Source organism: Hypanus sabinus, chromosome 12 (genome assembly GCF_030144855.1).
Source record: "Hypanus sabinus isolate sHypSab1 chromosome 12, sHypSab1.hap1, whole genome shotgun sequence".
Taxonomy (NCBI): domain Eukaryota; kingdom Metazoa; phylum Chordata; class Chondrichthyes; order Myliobatiformes; family Dasyatidae; genus Hypanus; species Hypanus sabinus.
The window spans coordinates 101,014,142-101,032,224 of record NC_082717.1 but is presented as its reverse complement, the minus strand read 5'-3'; the positions used below and the strand labels follow the sequence as shown (position 1 = coordinate 101,032,224).

At 45.6% G+C, this 18,083-nt stretch overlaps 1 protein-coding gene across 6 annotated transcripts in view; it reads right to left on the bottom strand.

The window, feature by feature from the left end:
- The window catches only part of sytl3 (synaptotagmin-like 3), an 85,133-nt gene that overhangs the window by 35,323 nt on the left and 31,727 nt on the right, over positions 1-18,083 (bottom strand). For 5 of the 6 annotated variants that reach the window (XM_059986556.1, XM_059986558.1, XM_059986557.1 and 2 more), the window contains exons 3-6: positions 12,494-12,709; positions 11,192-11,259; positions 7,537-7,588; positions 3,225-3,273 (exon numbers count right to left, since the gene is read on the bottom strand). In XM_059986556.1, the coding sequence (XP_059842539.1) occupies positions 3,225-3,273; positions 7,537-7,588; positions 11,192-11,259; positions 12,494-12,709 (385 nt within the window). The remainder of the gene's footprint in view (positions 1-3,224; positions 3,274-7,536; positions 7,589-11,191; positions 11,260-12,493; positions 12,710-18,083) is intronic. The other variant, XM_059986559.1, reaches the window with a different exon arrangement.

The following is an 18,083-nucleotide window of genomic DNA, read 5'->3' as shown; positions in this document are numbered from 1 at the left end:
GACAGAGAGATCCAGAAAAGGGAGAGAAGTCCAAGTAACTTGAAGAGCAGGATGGAAGTTAGTAGTGAAGGTGGTGAAAGTAGTAAGTTCTGTATAATTACAGCGGAGAAAGAGATGGGGAGGGCAATAGCTTTGGAATAAGGGTTGTTATATTTAGCTAACAATAAAACAGGCAAAGCTAGAGCCCTTGCGAATATGGATGGCTACGCATTTAATTTGTGGGAAGTGGGAGGAATTGAAGAACGATGGGCACGGGGGGAGTAGTTAGCAACAGAAGGTCCTGGTGCACAAGTCCAAGGATCCCAGAATGTGTCAGATGGTTAAGCAGGCACATGGAATGCTGGCCATCATCAGTCAGGCTACTGAACACATGCTCCAACTTTATACAACGCTGGTCAGGCTGCAGTTGAAGTCCTGGTCACCACTCCACAGGAAGAATCCGTTGGTGCTTACGGAGGTACAGAGATTCACCAGGACATTCTCTGGCATGGAGCTTTTCTATTCCGAGAAAAGACTGGATAGATTGGGTCTGATCTATCTGGAGCAGTGGAGGTTTAGAGGGGATAGGATTCAGGGGACATTTAAGTTGGGAAGGTATGGATAGCGTAGACTGTAGGGAACTTACCCTGATATCAGAAGAAGATAAAACCATAGGTTTAGAGCAAGGGGGAAGATGTTTACAGGAGATTTGAGAAGGATTTTTTTCTCATCTAGAGAGACGTGAAGAAGAGCTATTGACAAAATTTAAGAAGTATCCAGAGAAACACTTGAATCACCCAGGCATAGAAGGCTACTGGCCAAGTGCTAGGAGATGGAACGGTGTCTATTGGTCAGTGTGATAAGTCAAATGGTCTGTCTCCATTCTGTATGACTCTATGACATTCTCTCATTTTATTTCAAGTTTGCAGGACCTGAGGTACTTCACGACTGAACTGTGACAATGTGTCTCTCCCAGTATCTCTGATACTGTCAGTCATAAAGGCACTCAAACACAGATAAAATCAACAACTCATAAACACGAGAGATTCTGCAGAAGCTTGAAATCCAAAGCAACACACACAAAATATTGGAATAACTCAGTAAGTCAGGGAGCATCTATGGAAATGATGGCGTTTGGGTCTCGGCCTGAAATGTCGACTGTTTATTCATTTCCATACTGTGAATGCTGCCTGGCCTGCTGAGTTCCTCCAGCATTGTGTCTGTGTTGCTCTAAAACGAAGACTCATTTGGCATCTATTTGCCTTTAATATAGAGTTTGTGATCTCGATCGTCCCCCCATGAGTGTAAGTGTAACACTTCCCCTCAGCCCACACAGAGGAAGCAGGGACAGAGAAGACAGCCTGCTGTGCCACTCAGATGGATTGTTGTCCATGCACCTCATCTTGCAAGGAGGTTCCAGTCAGTACTGGGGAAGTTTGAGTCCCACACTAACAGTGTTCTTCTGCACCTTTCCATAATTTCTCTGCATATCTGGGGTGGCATGTGTGGTGAACTACATATACCTGTCTGGACACGCCCCTCTGCTGACTGCTCCTGTGGCTCCCCCCACAGACCCTGGTATAAAGGTGATTGATGGTGAACTACATATACCTGTCTGGACACGCCCCCCCACCCCCCGCTGACTGCTCCTGTGGCTCCCCCCAGACCCTGGTATAAAGGTGATTGATGGTGAACTACATATACCTGTCTGGACATGCCCCCCCCACTGACTGCTCCTGTGGCTCCTCCCATGGACCCCGGTATAAAGGTGATTGATGGTGAACTACATATACCTGTCTGGACAGGCCCCCCCACCCCCCGCTGACTGCTCCTGTGGCTCCCCCCACAGACCCCGGTATAAAGGCGATTGGGGGCACTGCTCCCCTCTCAGTCTCCAGGATGTTGTGTGATGGTCTCTTGCAGCTAATAAAAGCCTATCGTTTGCCTCCCGTCTGCGAGAGTTATTGATGGTGCATCAGCATGGTAACATAGTGGCTAGCACGTAGTGATCTGGGTTCAATTCCCAGCACAGTCTGTAAGGAGTCTACACGTGCTCCCGGTGACTGTGTGGCTTTAATTTATATTTAACCAATGCTTCTCTTGTGAATGCTGCTGATGTGATGCTACATGCCTGTGATGCTGCTGCAGGCACGTACAGTGGATTCCAGTTCATTGGCCCATCAGGATTAATTGGGACAACTCTTAAACGACAAAATCTAAACTGAGAAAACAGCTGGGATTCCCTTCGTTTACTTGGGACGGGAGAGCGTGGCCAACAGTTTCGAGCTGGCTCTTGTGTGAATCTGAGACATTACACCGTGCTTAGAGAGATCAGTTATTAACTAGCGTCCGTTATGTGTGTTTGTGTTCACAAAGCAGTGATTCTTGTCTCTGACCGCTGGCGAGAAGCAAGCAGCAAGACAATCCAGGTCTGCTTTGCTCACTGCAGTTTCAAGCGTCCAGGCTTGGAGATGCCTGATTGGCTGGGAGTGATTACGAAATGGTTTCACTACTTCAACAAGTCAGGAATTACGACGGTATCGACGATCGCCTTTGATGCTACAGTGAAAATGAAGGTTGTCTAAAGCACCAGTATGAAGGCAGTCCATTATCAGTACGAGGTGTCTGTGCAGATTTTGTTCATTTACAGTCAACCAAAAGAACATGCAGATGAATTCACCACTCAACAATTTTAAAGTACTGTAGAGGTTTTGGTAGTATTCTAATTAGTTTTGTATTTCATTTAAAGAGATGATTTATTACTTAGTTAAACAGTAGTTTGTACTTTTTAACTACTTCTATGAAGCTTTGGCTAATTGGAGCAGCCGTTTAATTAAGGCAAAATGTGCTGTGTCCCAATTAACTGCAATTCACTGTATTTCACACATGTGCTTGTGTATCTAACAGAAAACTTGACTTTGATGGCCACCCCTTACGGACTGCTTTATAATTTATGTCTCAGCTCTTTCAATTCATCTGACAGGACTTCATAACTTCTTGGTATCAATAACTGAGGTGGGAAAAGGTAACACATCCCAATCACCACTGACTCTTCAGCTTGAAGGTGCACTTTGAGGACCAGCAATCAAGGGCTCCCTGATAGGTTGTGTCTTACAATGGCACATCTGGGTCAGCTCAACCAGGAAATGAGCAGGTAGGAAGCAGAGTGCGAGCGGAGGAGGAAAATTTCCACACGTGAGTTTTAAGCAGGTCATATCACATTTGTCAATGCAGTTTTACATTACCAGTCGATATCCTGTAGGCGGGGGAGTTGGGGGTACAATGGCGATACTGCTGGAAAAGAGAAACAATGATTTAGTTGGAGCTTGTCAAAAGTGGTCACACGTCCGTGTGATTCATTGCAGCAGTGAGAAGGTTTGCAACCACTCCATCACTCACCAATCTCCAGCGGGTTCACAAATATTGGAAGACTGTAACACAAACCAGGTTTCACCAAAGCAGGTTTATGTGAACAAAGAGGACTCAAGCTCCTGTCATCAACATGGCTTTACCAACATTCAGACTGCTTTATTTCTAGTTACATCTGAATCATTTTGTTCCAACTCCTGGCTCTTAAATCAGCTGTTACTTTGACGACTTTGGCCCATTCCTTGTCACAGACATTGTCTCTATTCTTCCCACCCCCACTGGTCTTCTGACCTTTCCTGAACCTGAAACACCAGCTGTTTCTCTCCCCACAGCACCGCCTGGCCTGTTCAACGTCTTTGCACACAGAAAGAAAATCGTTTTGTTGTTTAAAGTTCAATGACTCCCAATCACCAATAAATTGTTCTCCAGTTCAAGACCACAGCTGGGTGCTTCTTACGAGACAGAGACGGTGCGTTTCCGATACCTACTCGGAAAAGGAGCTTCTTAAATGGCGAGAGACTGGAAAATGTTGCTGTTCAGAGTGTCCTGGGCATCCTTACACACAAATCACTAACATGAACACACAGGGATAGACACCAATGGTGAGAAAGCCAACAAATACAGTAGCCCTGTCAGAGTGTTAGGGTACGTAGGTAGGGACGCCTTACCACAGTCATGTAGGGTCTTGGAAAGAGCCCTACACAACTGCAGTAAGACATCACTATCTTTGTCCTCTATTCCTCTTGTGTCCGAAGAACTGAGTAACTAACTTTGGAGGGGGCAGGAAGGTGGGGGGGGGGGGAGAGAGAGAGGGGGGAAGCGAGGAATTACCAGGTTGATTACTGGATGGGTCTCTCCTTCAAGGGGAGATCCAGAATTCTGGACCTGTACACTAGAGTCTGGAAGACTGAAACAAGCAAAATTCACACGGGTCTTGAAAGGGTAAAAGAGGGCATTTTTTGCCCGGCTGGGGACTGGAACCTGGGGCCACAGTCTCAGATGAATGGGGTCAGCAATCGGGACTGAGTTGAGGAGAAAGCCCCTCACTCCAAGGATGGTGAATCTTTGGTATTGTCCAACGAAAGAGGAAGAGGAGACCCAGCCACTGAGTCGGTTCAGGGACAGAAAATATTGTACGAAGGAAATCTGGGGTCACTACAGGAGGTGCAAGATCACTCAAGGTCTTACTGAATGGCAGACTGGGCATGGGCATTTCAATCATTCTCAAGGTATATCAGGAGATAAGGAATGAGCTGGTCCCCTCATGGACCATGAGGGTAATCTGCGTGTGCATCTAGGGGAAGTCCTATCTGCACTTGTCAAGGAGAAAGATGTGGAAGGTAATAAGTTCAGGACAGGTCTGTCGATAATCAGCAGCAGACAGAGTCATAGAACACCAATCACAGAAACAGGCCCTTCAGCCCATCTAGTCTGCGCCAGACTGTTATTCTGCAGAGCCTCACCAACTCACAGCTAGAATATCAGCATTCTATATCCCTACCATAAATGCACTTATCCAAACTTCTCTTAAATATTGGAATCAAAGCCTCATCCCACTTCAGCGGACAGAACGTTCCACATTCACACCACCCTCCGAGTGAAGAATTTCCCCCTCTGATTCCTCTCAAACAATTCACCGTCCCCCCTTAACCTATGATCTCTACTTCTAGCCCCATCCAAACTCAGTGGGGAAAAAAAAGCCTGCTTGAATATACCCTTCAAAGGATGTGTACCCCTTATCAAATTTCTCACGCTCCAGGGAGTAAAGACCTAATCTATTTAACCCTTCCCTATAACTTGGGTCCTGAAGTCTCGACAACATCCTTGTAAGTTTTTTTCTGTACTTCCAACTTTATTGATGCCTTTCCTGTAGATAGGTGACCAGAACCAAACACAACACTCTAAATTAGGCTTCCCTCACCAATACCTTATACAATTTGAATGTAACATCCCACCTCCTGACCCAGTACTTTGATTTATGAAGACCAATGTGCCAAAAGTTTTCTTTATGACCCTTTCTACCTGTAACACCACTATCATAGAATGATGGACCTGTATTCTCAGATTCCTTTGTTCTACCGCACTCCTCGTTGCCCTACCGTTCTCTGTGTAAGACCTGTCCTGGTTTGCCCTCTCAAAGTGCAACACCTCACACTGGTCTGCATTAAGTTCCGCCCGTTATCTTTCCAGCTGGTCCACAATAGCTTTCCTCGCTGTCTATAACGTTCCCTATCTTGGTGTCATCTGCAAATTTGCTGATCCAGTTTACCACACTGTCATCTAAAGCGTTAATATGGATGACAAGCAGCAATAGACCCAGCTCTGAGGCACAGAGAGGCAACCATTTACTACTATTCTCTGGCTTCTCCCACTAAGATCCAGTTTACTACTTCATCCTGAATGCCAAGTGACTGAACCTTCTTGACCAGCCTTCCATGTCAGACATTGTTAAAGGCCTTGCTGAGGTCCGTGTAGAACCTACTTTGTAGACAATGTTCACTGCCTTTCCTTCATCAACTTTCCTGGTACCCTCCCTGAAAAAAAACTCTATCAGATTGGTTACACAACCATCCACACAAAAAGACATGTTGACTATCCCTGTCCAAATACTTATATATCCTGTCCCTTAGAATTCCTTCCAGTAATTTATCCACTTCAGACGTCAGGTCCATCCCCTTATAATTTCCCAGCTTCTTCTGAGCCAACAGAACAACATTAGCTATCTCGTCCTCTAGCACCTCACCCACGCCTCAGGATGTTTTAAATACCACTGCCAGGGCCCATGCAGTTTCTGCACTAGTCTCTCACGATTTCCGATGGGACACCCATTCAGGCGTTGGGGATTTATCCACCCTAATATGTCTCAAGACAGCAAGCACTTCCTCCTCTGTAATCTGTATACAGCCCGTGACCTCCCTGCTGTTTTCCTCAGTTCTATAAATTGATAAATTATCTCTTGATATCCTCTTGCTCTTAGCGTACCAATAGAAGCCTTTGGGATTCTCCTTCACCTTGCCTGCTAAAGCAACCTCATACCTTGTTTTCCATCTTGCATTTCTTATACTCCTCAAACTCGCTTTGTTGCCTATACCTACTATGCACTCTCCTCTTCTTAACCGAGGCCTCAATAGCCCTTGAAAACCAAGATTCTCTAGGTCTATTAGTCTTGCCTTTTATTCTAACAGGAACATATAGACTCTGTATTCTCAATGTTTCACTTCTGAAGGCCGACTTATCAAGCATTTCTTTGCCAGAAAATAACTTGTCCCAACCCACACCTGCCAGATCCTTTCTGATGACATCAAAATCGGCCTTTCTCCAATTTATAATCTCAACCTTAAGTACAGCCCCATTCTTCTCCATAATTGTCTTGAAACTAATGGAATTATGATCACTAGACCAAAAATGTTACCCTACACACACTTCCGTCACTTGCACTGTCTCATTCCCCAATAGGATATCCAGTATCACATTCTCTCTAAATGAGACCTCTATATATTAATTACGGAAACTTCCCTGAACACGTATGACAAACTCTATCCCATCTAGCCCTTTTACAGTCCCAGTCAATATGTGGAAAATCTGAATGATCCACTATCACAATCCTATGTTTCTTGCAACTGTCTGCGATCTCTCCACAAATTTGCTCACCTAAATCTTACTGACTATTGGATGGTCTATACAATAATCCCATGAACGTGGTCATCTCTTTTTCATTCTTCAGTTCCACCCATACAATCTCAGTTGACAAGCCCTCTGATCTATCTTGTCTGAGCACTGTCATGACATTTTCCCTGACTAGTAATGCCGATCCTCCATCTTTAATCTCTTCAACTCTATCGCGTCTAATAACAACAGAATCCGGATCATTGAGCAGCCAGTCCTGTCCGTCCTGCAGACAAGTCTCACTAATGGCTACAATATCATAACTCCACATGATGATGCATGTTCTAACCTTATCTGCCTTCTGATATGAAACTAGTTGTGGCCAGCATTACAAAAGATAATACCTGCCCGGCTTTCCTTCACAGGATTACTAGAATTGCAATGCTGGATTGAGCAATCAAATATTTTGGTTCTGGCCTTGACCTGTTCACTGAGCGGGCACTACGTCTGCAAGCTCTGATCTCCTCTCCCCACTGTTCCCGTTACTGCAGCCTTTGCAGACAAATAGACAGGGAGTCTTACCTTAGTGTCTGTAAGGTCTGCAACAGTTTTTCGCTCATCGTTTTGTGCTCACCTGGAGAAGAAAACAGGCAGGTAACACTTAACAAGGTGGACTTTGTTCAGGATTGTAACACTGGTGAATGGAAACTCATGACGGAGTTACGTTGACTTTACAAGCTGGTGGAGACGCATCTCAACATCTCCCCTGCAACAATGTTATATTGGCCTGATGGTTCTTAAAGAACTGATAGAAGCGGGCGAGTCAAGTACTTTGGAACCAATTTTGGTCCAGGCAAGCTGGTCATGTGGTATGGGTCAAGATTAATTCATGATCACATTATACAAGAATCCCATGGGTTGGAGGGGGGCGGTGAGGTGTAGGCTGGTCAGGCTTCTGTACCACCTTCCTGATGAGAACAAGGCGTGACTTGGGTGAAAGGGGTCCTTAATGATGGATCATTTGTTTTTGAGGCATTGCTCTTTGAAGATGTCCTGGATACTACAGAGGCTAGTGCCCATGATGGAGCTGACTGAGTTTATAACTCTCTGCAGCTTGTAGCTTCTGCAGTACCCCCCCCCCCCCCACCCCGATAGCAGACGGTGATGCAGCCAGGTAAAATGCCCTGCACGATACGTTTTTAGAAATCTGCGAGTGTCTCTGGTGACCAAATCTCCTCAAACTCCTAATGAAATGTAGCTGCTGTTGTGCCTTCTTGGTAGTTGTATTGACATGTAGGGCCCAGGAACTCAAAATTCCATTTTTGATCCCTCTATGAAGATTACACTTGGAACTGTAATTCTTGCGTTCTCTGGGAACGCACACCAGAACACGGTCACAGCGGTGGATATAAGGAAGGTGTAACACATTCCCTCTCCTGACAACAGTCCAACTACGAAACCACACTTTTAATCTCTCCCTCTCCCAGTGTAGAGTGTCCTCCTGCCTCAAAACATCCACCATTGTCCCTGTATCTGAAAAGACCAAGGTAACATGCCTGAACGATCCTATCAGACTCACCTCAATAATAAGCAAATGCTTTGAGAGGCTGGTCAGGGACTACATCTGCAGCATGCTGCCACCCACACTGGACCCCTACAATTCACCTTCCAACACAACCAATCGACAAATGATGCAATAGCCACAGCTCTACACGCATCCTTCCACATCTAGAGAAGAGGGATGCTTATGTGAGAATGCTGTTCTTGGACTACAGTTCAGCATTCAACACCATAATTCCCTCTAGACTTGACAAGAAGCTCAGAGACCTCGGCCTTCACCTTGCCTTGTGTAGCTGGATCCTGGACTTCCTGTCAGATCACCGGCAGGTGGTAAGAGTGGGTTCCCTCATCTCTGCCCCTCTGACCCTCAACACAGGAGCCCCCAGGGCTGTGTACTAAGGCCCCTCCTTTACTCCCTGTATACCCATGACAGCATCACCAGTCACAGCTCTAGTCTGCTAATTAAATTTGCTGACAACTCTACACTGATTGACCTAATCTCAAATAATAATGAGGCGGCCTACAGAGAAGAAGTCATCAGCCTGACACAGTGGTATCAAGAAAACAACCTCTCCCTCAACTTCGCAAAAACAAAGGAGCTGGTTGTGGACTAGAGGAGGAATGGAGACGGGTTAGTCCCTACAGACATCAGTGGATCTGGGGTTGAGAGGGTGGACAGCTTTAAGTTCCTCAGCACACACATCACCGAAGATCTCACGTGGTCTGTACATACCAGTTGTGTGTTGAAAAAGGCACAACAACGCCTCTTTCACCTCAGACGGTTGATGAAGTTTGGTATGGGCCCCCAAATCCTAAGAACTTCCTACAGGGGCACAATTGAGAGCAACCTGACTGTCTGCATCACTGCCCGGTACGGGAACTGTACCTCCCTCGATCGCAGGACTCTGCAGAGAGTGGTGTGGACAGCCCAGCGCAGCTGCAGATGTGAACTTCCCAATGTTCAGGACATTTACAAAGACAGGTGAGTAAAAAGAGCCCGAAGGAACATTGGGGACCTGAGTCACCCCAAGTACAAACTGTTCCAGCTGCTGCCATCTGGGAATCGGTACGGCAGCATAAAAGCCAGGACCAACTGGCTCTGGGACAGCTTCTTCCACCAGGCCATCAGACTGAATAATTCATGCTGATATAATTATATTTCTATGCTATATTGACTATCCTGTTGGACATAATATTTATTATAAATTACTATAATTGCACACCACATTTAGATGGAGACATAACGTAAAGATTTTTACTCCTCATGTATATGAAGGACATAAGTAATAAAGTCGGTTCAATTCAATTCACTAACTAAACCTGGTAATATCTAGGTTAGCTTCATTAGCAAGAAGGGAAGTTGCCAGACTTATGCAGAAGGGAGTTGTTTGATCCTGGAGGATGTGCATGTAAAGTGAGGGAAAGTTCAAAGGGGATGTGCCTGCCAGGTGTTTTTTTTAAACAGAGTGGGTGCCTGGACTGGGCTCTGGGGGGGGGGGGGGGGTGGGGTAGGATGCAGGTACAATAACGCTGGTTCAGAGCCTCTTAGGTAGGCATATGACTATGCAGAGAATGGAGGGAAATGGACATTGTGTAGACAGAAGGGATTAGTTTAGTTAGTATTTAATTACTAGTTAAATTAGTTCATCACAACATAACATGGCAAGGCCCTCAACGGCATTGATGAGCAGAGAGGTCTTGGGGACAAAGTTCGTAGTTCATTGAAGTGGCTACGTGGGTCGATAGGGTGGTTAACAAGACTTATGGAGAGCTCGCTTTTATTAGTCCAGGCATTGAGTTCAAGTCAAAAGGTTATGCTGCAACTTTATAGAACTGTGTTAGGCCACATCTGGAGTATTGCATACAGTTTTGGTCGTCCCACTAGGGGAAAGATGTTGAGGCTTTGGAGGGGGTGCAGGAGAAGTTTACCAGGATGCTGCCTGGTTTAGAGGGCTTGTGCTATCATGAGAGGCTGGATAAACTTGAGCTTTTCTGGGACGTTGGAGGCTGAGGGGAGATCGGATAAAGGTTAAGATTATGAGAGGCATAGCGTGGGCAGAGTGTGTCTGTTTCCCAAGGCTGAAATATCTAACACCAGAGGGCATGCATTGAAAGTGAGAGAGGATGGTAAAATTTCAAAGGGGATTTTTTTTTATTCAGAGTGGTGGATATCCAGAATGCGCTGCCTGGTATAGTGGTAGAGGCAAATACAATTTGTACATTAGAGGCGTTTAGATAGGCTCTCAAATGTGAGGAAGACATAGACATTGTGAAGGTAGGAGGGATTATTTTTGGGGGATTCTAGTTGGTTCGTCACAGAATTGTGGGCCAAAGGACTTGTTTCTTTGCTGTACTGCTCTATGTTTTAACACGGTGGGACAAAGGGTCTGTACTGCTGTAGGTTCAACGTTATTCTGAGCAGCTCCGGCAGTACGGGAAGCCTACGCTGCCCAGTCATCAAAGTGGGATGGACAACAACCAGAACTGGCCGGTGACACAATCCCCTGGCAACCAACATTTTAGAGCCCTGCCTGATCAAAGTCCCTGGTGGTGACCAGGTAGAACCTCTCGGGGCATCAGCACTGACTGTGAACACGCTGAGCACGTTGCACGTTGACCCGTCCTTTCCCATGCAGTTCTGAGAGTTGTGAGTAGTTAACATCAGCAGATCAAGCACCTTGTTCTTGGTGAAATTTCTTTGCTTTTTCCTCGATAAACCACTCTCCAGATTTCACCTTCACCAGCCTGAAACACAGAGACAGCAGGAGTCGTTTCAGGGACGGCTCTCAAGAGCACGAGGTGACAGTTTGTGTTAACTGGTGTACACAATCGTCCAGTCGGTGTAGCAGTATTATCTTCAGGGAACTGTTCTCAAGGGAAAATACAGTGAGGCCAATCACACAGGAACATTCCACGGGGAAGGAAAATTAATGAGTTCATAAACCTCTAGATATTGTACCTACTAGAGTTCGAAAGGAATGTTGGAAATGCTGGTTCCCATTTTCCTAAATCCAGATATTGTATTTACTAGAGATGGTGGGTACACTATCTTACTAAATCTCATTTGGATTCTGGAATGGTTCCTGGGGATTGGAGGGGAGTAAATGTTACACTGCTTTTTAAGGAGGAAATGGAGAGAATGGATAACGAGTGATCCTTTAGTCTGACGCTGGAACCTAACAAGACATCGGAAACTTACATGATTGAGCAGACTCATCATGGGTTATGGAAGAGAAATCACACTTGACCAATCCTTTGGTGTTCTTCAAACCTGTGTCTAATAGGAGGATGTGGTAAAGTTGAATTTTCATCAGGCTTTGATAAGGTTGCTGAAGAAAGTTGGAGAGCATGAAATTAAAGGCACTGTGTTAGCCTGGTATTGAGAGTTGGTTAACGTATGGAAAACAGTGATTCTAAATAAACAAGCTAGGTTGGCACAGGTGAGGTGTCACAGAGTTGCTTGGACCTCAGTTTATAATCTGCATAAACAATAGATCACCAACGTGCGTGCATGAGGTGAAGTGGGAACATGAATCGTGATAAAGTAACAAAGAGGGAGGGGATGGGCAAGTCATGAGGGTTGGGGTTGGGGGGGAGAGAAGGGGTGAGAGAACCAACTGAATCAGGAAAGACAAGTAGGTATGGGCAAAGCATGTGAATCAGCACCCACTCGACAAGCAGAGTGCTTTGGTGGAAGATGTGAAGTTATCCCCTTTGGTAAAATTAGAAATACTGAGTAATTCATACATGATGAAAGATTGGGAAATTTTTATGTTTGTGTACAAGTCAATGAAATCAAATGAGATTTGGCCTACACAACAAGAATATTTGACTGAAAGAGTAAAGATATTAAACTTCAATTACACAACTACTTGATGGGACAAGAGCTGATGATGCAGCATTTGATCAGCTACTCCTTACACGGAAGGCGACCTAGAAATTCTGAATGAGTAGAAATATCAGTTTAACAATGACTTACCCTCGAGTGTGACACACGATGCATCTGCAAGCTCTTTTGGTACTATAGACACAGCAATCACTGCACACTCTGTGGCTGCAGACACTGCACTCAAATCCCTTGTTAAACAAGAGTCCCAGGGCAACCTGGCACCGGGCACAGGAACGGCTGCTGTACTCCCGCCTGCAACTTTTTGCTCCTTTCTGACGGATTTCCTGATATTCCGATTTCAGCTTTCTGTGCATAAGGGAGGAATCAGTGACACAGATCACAGACTCTGAGACTGAACAGAGTTTCACAATGCAGTGACACATGCAAAATGCTGGAGGAACTCAGCAGATCAGGCAGCGTCAATGGAGAGGAATAAGCAGTCAACCGAGAACCCTTAGTGAGGACTGGAAATGAAGGAGGAAGTCAGAATGGAAAGGGGAGGGGGTGGCAGTAGAAACTGGCAGGTGATAGGTGAGTTCTGGTGAGAGAAAGCTAAGTGGCTGAGAGATGGGGCAATAGAATGATGTGAAAAGCAAGGAGGTGATAGATGGAAGAGTTAAAGAACTGAAGAAGAATGAATCTGACAGAGGAGGACAGTACAGCATGAAATAAAGGGAAGGAGGTGGGGAACCAGAGGGAAGGGATAGACAGGTCTTGAGGGTGGGAGAGAAGGGGTGAGAGGACCCACCCAATCAAGAAAGACAAAGGATGGAGAGAACAGAGGGGCGAGCTTACTGGAAGCTAGAGAAATTGATGTTTATGCCGTGAGGCTGGAGACTACCCAAATGGAAGGAAAGCTGTTGCTCCTCCAACCTGCAGTAGAGGAGGCCGTGGGCAGGCACGTCAATATGGGAATGGGAAGTGGAAGTGCTTACTGGGGACCACTTTGTCAAGTAGCTTTGCTCCACCCTGGCTGTAGTGGTGGGTGGAGCAAATGGTCCCCAATCTACATCAGCTTTCATTGATGTACAGGAGGCCACAAAATACAGTAGATGACCACAACGAACTTGGAGGTGAAGCATCACCTCACCTGGAAGGACCATTTGGGGCCCTGACTGGCGATGAAGGAGGAGGTGTTGGGGCAAGTGTAGTAGTTGCCAGACTTGCAGGGGCAAGTGCCAGGAGGAAGATCAGTGGGAGGAACAAGTGGACAAAGAAGAATGAGGACTCACAAAGACAGCGACCCCTGCAGAAAATGTGTGAAAGGCATGCCTTGGGCGAGGATTCCATTGGTGATGGCAGAATTTGTGGAGAAGGATGTGTTGGATGTAGTGGCTCATGGGGAGGTTGGTTTGAATAGGGAGAACCCAATGCCTGTTATTTTGGAATTGGGTTTATGGGGTAAGTGCACACGTGTGGGAAATGGGAAATACAGGAAAGAGCAGCATTGATAATGGTGAAGGAAAACCCCACTTTCTGAAAATAGAAAACATTTCAGGTGTCCCAGAATGGAAAGCCTCTCCCTGAGAACATCCGAGGCAGAGGAACTGAGAGAAGTGAACAGCACTCTCACAAGTGACAGGTGGGAAGAGGCATAGTGAAGATAACTGTGAGAGTTACTGTGCTTGTCCATTCCGCCTGTGACTGTGTGGGTTTCCTCCTGGTGCTCTGGTTGCCTCCTGCATTTCAAAGGCATACAGGTTAGTAGGCTAATTGGCCAAATGGGTGTAGTTAGGCAGCATGGGCTCATTGGGTCAGAAGGGCCTGTTACTGCAATGTAACGCCAAACAAAAAAAAAATGTTGCAGCAGTATAAAACTTTAGTTAGATCATGTTTGGAGTATTGTGTGCAGTTCTGGTCACCACACTATAGGAAGGATGTTGAGGCTTTGTAAGGGGTGCAGAAGAGGTCTATACCATGACGCTGCCTGGATTAGAGGGCATGTACTATCAGCAGAGACAAGACAAAATCTTACATACACTTTTTTTTTGTCTTAATTAAGTTCACCACCTCTCTCATAATGCAAGGTTCCATTCTTGTTCTTCTTTCTTACTGGAGTATATCTGTTCTGCACTGTTACAGTTGAAATTTAAACACCTTTCAAATGTCAGGTATGGACATTAACTATTAACTCTCCCTAGTTCTGAGCTAATACTCTTTCAATTTGCCCTGTTCCAATTTAATACTCTCCAGCAAGAACCATAATTATTTTAAAACAATATCTTACAGCTATACTAAAATTAACAAGTTGTGATCTACACATTCCCCCATCTGGCCAGGCTCACTTCCCAATTCCAGGTTCAGTCTGGTCTCTCCTGATACTCGACTATTTACACATTGATTTAAGAAACCGTCTGGATGAAGGCAACAAATTCAGTCCCATCTCATCCTCTTGCACTGAGGAGGAACCAGCCTGCAGTAGGGAAGTATTTTAAATCAGCCATGACAACAACCCTGTTATTTTACACTTTTCCCATATGGACTCAGTGGATGGGCCTTCCATTGTGTGCCTTTATTGTGCCTGAGTCAGTGGTGGAGGCAGATACACTAGTGAAACAAGAGACTACTAGACAGGTATATGGAGGAATTTAAGGTGGGGGGGTGTTATATGGGAGGCAGAGTTTAAAGGTCAGCACAACATTGTGGGCCGAAGGGCCCGTACTGTATTCTATGTCTCCTCTGAGAGCAGCTGTAAAACTGTTCTTGACTAATAGTGCAAATCACACTCGCACCCCTTTTACATCACTCTCCATCTTTTCTAAAATATCAAAACCCTGGAACATTTCGTATCCAGTCCTGTCCCTGTCTCTGTTATGGCCATGACATCACAGCTCCATGAAGTGATCTATGCTCTAAGTTCATCAGTTTTCCCCTCAATACTCCTAGCATTCAAATGAACAGACATGAACCTGCCTGTCCTATCATGTAAATCACCTTGCTCCGGCTCATCCATCTGTACAAACTTACTGATCATAGATCTACCTTCTTTTCAGACCCTGCACTTCTGACCCGTTGCTCCAGTTCCCAGCCCCCTGCCAAATGAGTTCCAACGTTCCTGTGCAGCACCAGCCAACTTCCCAACCAGTCCCCCTCCATTTAAGGTGCAACCCGTCCCTCTTGTGCTGAACAAAATCCTTTGGTTTAGAAATGTAGGTGCACACGTTGCCTTGATTTAGTGTAAGCAGCAGGAATTGTTATGGAGTACCACATACCCGAACCCAAGAAATACCGGGCTCTGGTACTCCCCTCTCTCGCTGGGCAGGGGAATAGCAATGGAGATTCTGTGGCAGGTCTGGACCCCACTGTTACCCCCTCCTCCTCATGCAGCCTCTGCAAACCTTTAAATTTACACCTCTCACCTTAAATTCATACCTCCTATTATTTGATATTTCCACCCTGGAAAAAAGATCCTGACTGCCTATTCTGTCTATAAAGCTCATAATTTTATAAACTTCTACCTTTGCCTCTGATGCGCCGGAGAAACTAATCCTTGAGGGGCCATGAAAAGTCGAATTAAAGAGATCTCAAAGCTATTCTCTGCATACTGTACATCAAGAGCAAGAAAAACACTAGGGAGAGGGTAGCTCACTCAGAGGATGAAAGAGAGAGCATGTGCTTGGAGGCAGGGGACATAGGCATCCTCCAGGGAGGAGAATGTAAAGGATAGTGAGGTCAGAGTGGAGGTTTTTAATATGCCAGGGCATTTCTGAGATAAAGAAAGGTGGCAGTTAGATCTCTTTACATTAAGTTGGATAATAAGCACAAGACATTCTGCAGACACAGCAGAATTTTTAGGGTTTCCTTCCCTCACCATTAGTGCTGTCCTCACCCACGTCTCCTCCATTTCCTGCTCACCTTCCCTCACCCCGTCCTCCTTCCACTATCACAAGGATAGAGTTCTCCTTGTCCTTACCGACCATTGCATGAGCCTCTGTATTGCATGATCTATCTCCTGGCACTTACTCCTCCAAGTGTATACTTGCCCCTTTACCTCCCCTCTCACCAGCATTCAGGAGCACAGACAGTCCTTCCAGTCGAGGCAACGCTTGGCCTGTGAGTCTGTCGGGGTCATCTTCTGTAGCTGGTGCTCCTGGTGCAGACTCCTCTACATCGTTCAGACCTGATGTAGATTGGGGGACCACTTCATCGAGCACCTTCACTCCACTCGCCAAAAAAAGATGAGATTTCCTGGTGGCCACGCATTTCAACTCAATTTTCCACTTCCATTCTGAGGTGTTGCCCGTTGGCCTCCTCTAATGCCATAACGAGGCCACACTCAGGGTGCAGGAGCAACACTTCATATTTCGTCTGGGTAGCCTCCAATCTGATGGCATGAACATTGATTCCTCTATATTCTGGTAATTTCTCTGTCCTCCCACCTTTTCTCTTTTTCCATTCCGGTTCCCCTCCCGGCCCAAAACATCAACTGCTTATTACCCTCTGTAGGTGCAGCCTAACTTGCTGAGTTCCTCTGCACTTTATATGTTGATGAAGGTGGATAGGTCCCCAGGGCCTGATGGAATATACTCCAAGTCATTGAGAAAGGCATAAGGTAAAATTGCTGGGGCCTTGATCTAGGTACTTGTGTCCTCTCTAGTCTTAGGCAAAGTTCTGGTGGGCTGGTAAGTAACTTCCTGTTATTCAAGGAAGGAAATAGTGATCATTCTGGAAACCATGGACTAGCGAGTCTCACTTTAGTGGTAGGAAGGCAGCTGGAGAATATTCTTAGGGATAAGATCTATGAGCATTTGGAAAAGCATGGTCTAATTAGGGACAGTCAGCATGGCTGTGCAGGGCAGGCCATGTCTTACTAACTTGAGTTTTTCAAGGAGGTGATGAGGGTGGTTGATGAAGGTAGACCTAAGGTAGATTTTGGTGAGGTTCTCAGCAAGCTCCCTTATAGAAGCCTCATTCAGATGATTACAGTGCAGAGGATTCTCAGTGTCTTGGCCTATTGGATTCAGAACTGGCTTGCCCATAGGATAGTGGTTAATGGGACTTATTCTGCTTGGAGGTCCATGACTACTCCACAGGAAACTGTACTAGGAACTCTGCTGTTTGTGAATGACTTGGATGAAAAGATGGATTGGTGAGTTAGTAAGATCATTGACAATCCAAAATTTGAGGGCATTGTGCATAGTGAGGAACAGAGGCTCACGACATCTTTTATACCATGGACCAATACCATTAAGCATGGGGTCCATGGGCCTCAGGTTCAGAACCGCTGGTGCAGAAGATTATCAAAGAATACAGCAGATTATAGATCAGTTGCAGAGGTGAGCAAAGCAATGGCGGGTGGTATTTCATCCAGCTAAGTAGGAGACATTACGCTTTGCCAGATCAAACGTAAAGGGACAGTACATTGTTAATGGAAAAAATTAATGTACTGAGGGGATTTTGGAGTCCAAGTCACAGCTCCCTGAAAGTAGCTACACAAGTTTATAGGATGGTAAAGAGGTATATGGTATGCTAATATTTGTTATCAAGACAATGAGTTCAAGGGTCAGGAAGTTATGCTTTACGTAACTCTGGTTAGGCAGAGTATTGCATTCAGTTCTGGTCTCCCAATAATAGGAAGGATGTGGAGGCTTTTTCGAGGGTGCAGAAGATGTTTACAGGATTACAGACCATGAGGGGATGGACAAACTTGGGTTGTTTTCTTTGGAGTCGCAGAGGCTGA